We start from the raw sequence: 8,318 nt of genomic DNA, 5'->3' as shown, positions 1-8,318 counted from the left end.
TGTTTGCTAATGAAAAGTTGCACTATTTAATTCCAAAGACTCCAAACCGTAAAGTGTTCTTCGGTTCATCGTGAATACTTTAATTACGTTTTTATTTGTTAAATCGTTTTTATTTGAAGAAAAAAAACCCTCTAAAACATATCTTTATAGTTTTAATCTCGACATACTGAGTTTATCCAGCTTCCTCACACGCAGCCTTTTCGCTTTGATCATGAAAAAAATTACTTGTCAATATTTTTCATCCTGCTTTTTCTTTGATGAAATTAACACTAGTTTTCTCAAAGACAAAGTAAGAATGGGGAGATAACACAAAAAACTGTGGACTCCCTTGTTGAGATCCCACAGATACCATCGTGTGTACGCCACACTGCACGCCAAAGCCGTCCAGTCAAGTGCCGGGACATGGTGTTAGTGAGGCTTCCCCACAATGCTTTCTGTATTCAAACAGAGGAAAAGCGAGGCAGTCAGAAATGGATTGTTATTTGGGAGGGGCATAACACTGAAGGAGATTGAAATCAGTCTCAGGCAGCGACAAGCGGTCGCGTCTCCCTGCCACCCAGTCTGACTGCAGGCAGAGCTGGCTCACTGCAGTAAAACAGGGGAAGTTGACTGTTTTGACTCTCAAAGCCATTTTTAACATGACGTGTTTTTTTCTTTTTTCTTTTTTTTCTACTTCAGCATGCTTTCTGAGAAGTCTCAGTCATCTCTTTCAATTTCTTATAATCTTTTTAAGTCCCTGACATCCCCTTTCTGTAAACGAACACATTCCTCTTTTGGTTTCAGAAGTTTTCTTTCCTCGTCTTTCTCTTTGATGTCATTATTTTGTGTAATTAATAGTTTTGCATTTTCACTTATCACTACTTGAAATTCCCCTCCTCTATATCTCTTAATGTTTATCCGTTTTGCATTTTTCTTATCTTTCTTTTTTTTAATCCACTATTTACTTCTCCCCCCAAAATCTTTCTTCTGAACCACTTATCTTCTCTTTGACAGTCACATAAATTTGATCCCCACTCCCTCACTGTCTCCATGAATCAGCCTTTATGAATTCTGTTATCTCTGTTTGTGTTTCTGTCTGTCCGCCTGTCTCTCTCTTTCCCTCTTTAAGATTAATTTTCAGACAGCTTGTCGTCCTTCTCCAGTGGTTCGCTAATCACTTTTGTACTTTTCCTTTAGCCCGTGGCGGGAGGCTCGGGGGTAAGCAAAAGTGCAGCAGGAGGTCTGGCAGTTAACATCACGATGTCTGTCTCCCACTGGGAAAGCTGTTGCAGCAGGGGGCATATTCAACACGATTTTCCTGCCAGGAAATGCCGGACTCACAGTGGATAAAAATCACTAAATACAAAGACTTCAGTCAGACGCAAAGATAACTGTTTATGCGTCCAACTGCCACGGTCGGCTTAAGTGGTAACGCTTATTGTGCTCGGTCTGGAAATAATAATCTGAAAATTGTCTTCAAAGGAGGTGGCATGCAGCTACCTCCCATATAATAAGCGGCTAGCCAGACGCAATCTGCAGCGACGCTTGGATAACAAAACTACATACATGCTAAAATGTCTAGATCTAAAAGGCCAGCAGGGGCACTCCGCTGATTGTATACACAAAGATCCGTTCATTTGTAACAGCCTGAAAGCTAGTTGCATAATGTCCTCTGTATCCTGGAGGGGCTTTTTTCAAGTCAGGCAAATTAACCCCGATGACATCATGAGGGTTATCGCAGTTTGTGCTTAGAAAGTTAAGATTAATGAGAGAGTTATAAGAGTGGGGGCGTTTACGAAAGTAGACTTCTTAACAAGACAGGGAGGCACCAGTTGTGGTGCCAGGGAAACAAAGGCGTCTTCGGTCTTCAGTGTTTCAACTCTCCGTCACACTATTTTTGAACAGTGAGCCAGTGCAAATTTAACGTGACACAACATAAGCACTGGCTTACATCAGTAAAAGTCATCCTACTTACACATCCACACGGAGAAGGTGCCGCGTTACCTTCACATAATGCCTCAAAACAATGCAACTGCAAGAAAACCTGACACAGTAGCTGCACTTCACACTCGAAAGAGTCAAAAACTACACAAAAAAAGAGTCTAAAGGAAAACCTAAAGAGAGTTAGACAACTGAGGGGAAACTGCATGTTTATTAGACGTATCAGTGTCTATATGAGCTTGACACAAGCAAATGCCACAGTTAAAACGGATTCAGACACATCGCGGCTTCAGAGGCGCTCAGAGATAAACCTGTAGCTTGGACCATGTAAGAACTTCAAAACAAACAGCAACATTTTGAACACAATTGACCTCACAGGGAGACAGTGTAGTGAAACTAAGACCAGCGTGATGTTGTCTGTTTCACTGGAGCCTGACAGAAGCTCGTCCAGAGAATATGGATGAGCTGCAAACAAGAAAGAGAGAGGCCTGACTGATCCCAACACAGAGAGAATTTTAATAATCATGCAGTAACATGAAAGAACGGATGATCGTTTCACTGGAAGACATAGGCAGAGGGTGACTTTACAGATAATCCAGAGCTAAAGAAAACACGGCCTCCGAACCAAATTTATCCGTGTTTGTCAAATTGCAGGGTAAGTACAAAAGTCATGTCTGGCTTTTTAAGAAAGGAAGCCAGCAAGTCAGCGTAAGAGCTAAGGAACTGGAGTCTGGTGGGCTTAACAAGATGACTGCAGTTTTACTGATTTACCCAGGGACTGCTGCGAGGCATCCACCTTATTATCATCTATAGAGTCTCTAAATTTGGCCGGATTAGTTAGATAGTGTCATTTTAATGAAAGACACTGTCTGTACTATTGTAATAGGAAGAATATTTCAGTCCTTTGGTCTCAGACAGCCCAACAGTGAATTGATAAGCGTGCAGGAACGTTAAGGAAAAAGCCCTAGCCTCCAAGTTTTTTTTACTGCTAACGCTTTAACGCTAATAATCTGTCCAAAGGTAAATGAACACATGACAGAAGACCAAGGGAAGCTCCAAGGAGCAATTAAGTTTCCAATTTCAGGAAATTAGGTGCACACGTTAAGTATATGACTCTTAGAATTAAGGGTACAAACATAATCCTCTGGGTTTTACTGGGTCATTTTGCAAGATTGTGCATCTGTAGTAGCTCAGAGTGCGTAATATACCAATAAGATCTATACATGAAGTATAAGGCTTGCTTTAACTTTGAGCTTAACAACTGTTTGAAATTCAAACCCTGCTTTAAACGTCACACGAGGATTTCATGAGTCTGATTTCAAGGAGCTGACAGGGGGTCAAACATATGGAAAGCTTAAATAAAGCTAAAGCAAGACTGACCTGAAGCAAAACACAATATGCCATTTCTTGCAGTTGGGTAAGGGCTTCATGGGATTTGTGGCAGGCTGCGGGCTATTTTTGATTTACTTTTTTCTGTTTACCTCTTCTTCTCAGTTGCCTTCACATCGTGTCTTCTCCAACAGTGACTTGAAGTTTACTTGGATTCGATTAAACACGCAGACATCGAATCACAGTGGATGTTTCCAAATGTGTACGGAATATATACTCATATATCTATTTATGTATCTATCACCTGTCTGGAAATATGATTTTACGGCGCTGGGTACAGCATGTCACACCTGAGGATTGTGCTTGATTTACTTAAGAACGCATTATTAATCCCAGAAGACTATATAAGAGAAAATGGTTAAATAATATGACAGTACTGGGCTACATAATAAAGAAATAAACTTAAAGCAGAAACGATGTACAGAGAATCAGAGCGCTTTGTCGCCTGAAAATAGTGGCACAGCTCCCTCTGGGTCTTCTTCTAAAGCTGCTGCAGCAGATGCAAAGAAAAGGAGGGAAAAAAAGGAAAATTTGCAGAGCCTCATTCAAGAAAGAAAAAAATAATAGCAAATACAGAACTATGTGTCACAGAGGCAATTAGGACTGAGCAAAACAGCTCCTCACAGACTACACCAGCAGACAGCGAGACTGATCCCCTGCGGTGGATGCTACATAAGGTCAGCTCTCCATAGGTCTGCCAGTTGGCCAAAAAATACCTCTGTATTTCTGCCACCAGCACCCCTGCTGAGAGGGTGTTTAGCACTTGTGGCAATATTGTGATTTGTCATACAGCAGGTCAGCACTGAAGCCAAATTCAGTGAATAGGCTTGTTTTTCTGGCGCATAACTTTAACAGTGATGTATGCTTGCCTCGGCTACTTTGCTTTATTTAAAGAGCAAGCTGAAAATGTCACTTTATTTTTTCTACTGTATGTTTATGGGGCTGGAGTGTGGAAAAGGTTATTTGGCACTTAAGTGTTTTGTTAGGTTTTCGTTTTTGTTTTTTGCATATGTAAGTATATGGCACTGAAAAATGCAAGCACCATTTAACTGACAGTTAATTTTAAAGCTGTATTAAATAACACCAGGGCGTGTTATGCGTTCTTTTATGACATTTCGAGTGAGGAAATGTGTGTTTTACATTTACAGTCAGCTATTAAATTGAGGCTCGTAGCTTTTAACACTTGACAATTCAGAACAACCAGACTGGGATAAAAGGTTTCCCTAAAGCTAATAATAAAAGACTGATAATTTCTTGTTTTTAAAAGTGAAACATTTTCATATTCAGATTAGCATATCTCTTATTTGGAGGGGGGGGGAGATGACTGTAACAAAAAAATGTGCACTTTGATCCATTTTTACCTGCTAATGTTTTAACATGAAATATATAACATTTTTTTTACCTTATTAAAAAAACACCTAAACTGTGGCCACCTCAAATGCCATGCTGCTGTGGGGAAGTGTGACGCAAACACCCTGAAGCATCACTGGAGGTAAGAGAGCGAAGCTGGATTAAGGCCTATGGAGATAGGGGGGGTTTCTGATCCTTTTGCTACCTCGCAGGGATTACAGGTTTGAATTCGATATGAGCAGCCACATGCAGCCAAGGCAGGGAATGGCAGAGCGGACAACAGAGGAAGATCACATAAAATCTATGTAGCATCCGCATGCCGTCTTGTTACCTGAATCTGGACAATCTTTAAAGAAAATATTTTTTAGCACTAAAAAAAAAAAAGAAAAACTAGACAAACAAATGCTTTGGCTGACTTGGAACAACACTTGCTCCCTTGTTACCAGCATAATTCTTCATTTGATTTGTAAAATTCAACCATAATTCAAGAGTTTTGTTCTTTTTTGCATGTAATTTTTTCATCTTCAGACTGATTTCCATCTAAAAAATTACATTATTGTCAGAGCACGAGACAGGAGACGATCTTGAACTTTAGGCCAGAAACAGTCCCTGGAGGTTTTTTCTAAAGCTAGTGTCTGCTGACTAGGATGATAATGTTTTCCTTTTTCCCAATTTAATAAAATCAAGCTGCAGAAAGAAAGAAAAAAAAGAAAGAACGGAAACTAACTTCAGATCTGAACTGCTAAAATGCTCAATAACAGCAGGCAGACTTACCAAAGGCTGTAGTAGCGATGATGCACAGAAAAAGGGCAAACCGTGTCACGCAATCCTCCATCTCTGCTGCTGAAGTTTAAGGTGTTGGGAGAAAGCTGAATCTCAGTCTCTGGGGTGTGAAGACACTCGGGCGGAGGTTGAAGTGTGCTTGTCTGGTGGCAGAGCAGCAAAAGACTGTGACAGAGGAAGAGCAGAACAATTCCAGTCTTAAAAAGGTGGAAAGGTCAGAAAGTAAGAAGCTGGGGAAATGGTGAGGAGAGGAGGAGACGTGATGGCTGATAAGGCTCTGACTAACTGCCAATTTCCAGCATGTCCCTCTGAGAGTCAGCGTGGGATGTCAAACCAAGTCTCCACATGTGTGTAATGGACAGCTTATGCCACGAGTTTGGTCTCTGCTCTTAAGCAACCACGATTATGGTGATTATTATTTATTATTAACATGATTATTGTAATGCTATTATTGGTGGAGACAGCTGCTTTTCCTCTATGCTGGCCTAGATCGTTCCTGTTTACATCGCCTTCAACTGGTGCAGAACGCTACCGCTCGCCTGTTGACCGGTTCAAAAAAAAGAGACCACATCACTCCGGTTCTCTGCTCTCTCCACTGGCTCCCAGTTGCCTTTAGGATTGATTTTAAAATCTTACTGCTGGCTTTTAAGGTTTTAAATGGCACTGCACCTTCTTACCTGTCAGAACTCCTTAGTACTTAGTACTTAGTACCCCAGGAGATCTTTGAGGTCAGCCGACCTGATGCTTTTAGATGTTCCCAGGTATAAATTAAAGACAAAGGGAGAGAGGGCGTTTGCTGTGGCTGCACCCAGACTGTGGAACAGCTTACCTCCTCACGTCAGACTCTCCAAAAGCCTAGAAACTTTTAAAACCGCTCTTAAAACTCACCTCTTTTCATTGGCTTTTAGAAAGGTTTAATTTATTTGTTTTATTTATTTTTCTTTTCTTTTTATCAGCGAGGTGTTACTACGAAATTGTGTTTTATTGTATTTTTATCTGTATTTACTGTACAGCACTTTGGTCAGCCTTGGTTGTTTTTAAATGTGCTCTATAAATAAACTTGACTTGACTTGACTTGACTTGACTTGCTTACATTTCTTCCTCATCTCATCATGTTTCTGCCCGTCTTCCTGGCACACAATGAGGGTCTGAACCTAGAGGTTATCTGGTGGTCACTATGGTTTCAGGAAGCACCACGGCACCGTTTTCTTTAAATAATACCACAATGCCAGCATCAGATAAGAAGGAGACTGCTCCTGTTATATGATTCATATAGAGTAAAAGGAAGAGCCTGTGTAAACTGTTTATGGAGTTCCAAATGGAAAACAAAATGTCTCGTTAATTCGTTATTTCCCGCAACATCTTGCCGTAAGAGAGAAAACGACTTACCCATGGACTAACGTGCTTTTTGAAATCCACAGATGTGCATATTAGTAAAGTAATAAGCGCGGATTTTATCAGGCACTGCGTTAATACAGAAAGTAGTTTGACTTTAACACACGCACGCCTCCCATTTCTGCCTCCCATAATTCCGTGTTTTCGCAATTCGAACATTTGGCATCTTCACAGCGTTATTTGACCAAAACATGCGCATTAAATTGTTTTTAAACGGACATGAAGCCGGATTTCTTTAGAATTTAGACACAGACATTTCCCAACAAACTTTCAGGAAATGAATCACAGATCACAGAGAGTTACAAAGATGAAGTAGAGAAAGTTATAAACAGCAAAACTTACTTTTTATGTAGGTGTCTATCTCGAACAAAGTAGGTTTATAATCCACGGGCGGGGATGTGGTGCTTTGAGCAATGTAACGATGCCTGGACTTTCCAAACTTTTTTGTGCTGTCTGGGCGGTGCGAATTTACTTCAGCAGCCCTCCCAGTCTAATAAGCACTCCCACCGCCATGCTATTGTCATTCCGTGGAGTTTTTGAGTAATAAGACTTTACTATTGAAACCAACTGTGACAACGCACGGGGCGAAATTATTGTATTTAAAACGTATCTAGTACTGGGCATGCTTAGATAAGAAAGGAAAACATGCCTTATACATGTGTTGATGAATGATGATCATATTGTTGAAAGAAAAGAAAAAATCCTATGACACATAGTAGCTGTACTTTCCAAAATGGGCTTAGACTTTCAGGAGAAGGATGAATAACATAGGCCAAGTTTTATAGCAAAGGATATGAACCTTCTGGAATCAGCTCCACAAGCCTTAGCTGTTTTATCTGGCACAAACAACGATCATCTACACTCACCTGCCAGTTAAAGCAAATATAGTCTAACAAACACATGGCAACAACCCAGCCCAGTTAAGTGTGCCCAGTGTGGTCAAGTTAACCCGCTGGAGTTCCAAGTGAGTGTCAGACTGGGGAAGAAAGAGGATTTAAGAGATTGTGAATATGGCAATATAGGTCTGAGAACTTCAGATGTACAACCATCTCAGCTTTACAGAAAAATGTCTGATGAAGAGAAAATATCTAGTTGCCTGGACAAAAATCCCTTGCTTTTGCCAGAGGTCAGAGGAGAGAAGCTAGCCTTCGTCGAGCTGATAGGAAGGCAATAACACCTTAAATAAGCACTCACTACAACTAAAGTGTGTAGAAGATTGTCTCTTAGTCAACACAGTACGTTAAACCTTGAAGCGGATGGGCAACAGCAACAGAAGAACATGATTCCAAGGCTCATATGGGCCCAACAAAACAGAACTGTGTAGAAGAAAGTCATTGCCTGGTCCGATGAAAAACAAAATCTAATACAGCATTTTTGGATTACTGTGGGAGATTCACATTATGGATGTGCAGCCATTAAATCTGCAGCAACTCTGTGATGTTGTCATGTAAATATAGAGCAAAATCTCAGAGTAATCATTC

General features: G+C 40.6%; 1 protein-coding gene across 2 annotated transcripts in view; it reads right to left on the bottom strand.

Moving 5' to 3' along the window:
- Positions 1–7,278, bottom strand: part of eng (endoglin) — a 42,375-nt gene extending 35,097 nt beyond the window's left edge. The window contains exons 1-2 of one of the 2 annotated variants that reach the window (XM_005720437.1): positions 7,180–7,278; positions 5,434–5,607 (exon numbers count right to left, since the gene is read on the bottom strand). In XM_005720437.1, the coding sequence (XP_005720494.1) occupies positions 5,434–5,494 (61 nt within the window). In that variant the 5' untranslated portion in view covers positions 5,495–5,607; positions 7,180–7,278. The remainder of the gene's footprint in view (positions 1–5,433; positions 5,608–7,179) is intronic. The other variant, XM_005720438.1, reaches the window with a different exon arrangement.
- Between the last annotated feature and the right edge of the window lie 1,040 nt (positions 7,279–8,318).

This window comes from Pundamilia nyererei, unplaced genomic scaffold (genome assembly GCF_000239375.1).
Source record: "Pundamilia nyererei isolate P.nyererei 1_Seehausen unplaced genomic scaffold, PunNye1.0 scaffold00002, whole genome shotgun sequence".
NCBI classification, from domain to species: Eukaryota; Metazoa; Chordata; class Actinopteri; order Cichliformes; family Cichlidae; genus Pundamilia; species Pundamilia nyererei.
Note: the sequence above shows the minus strand (reverse complement) of the source record. Positions and strands in the feature narration are given on the sequence as shown.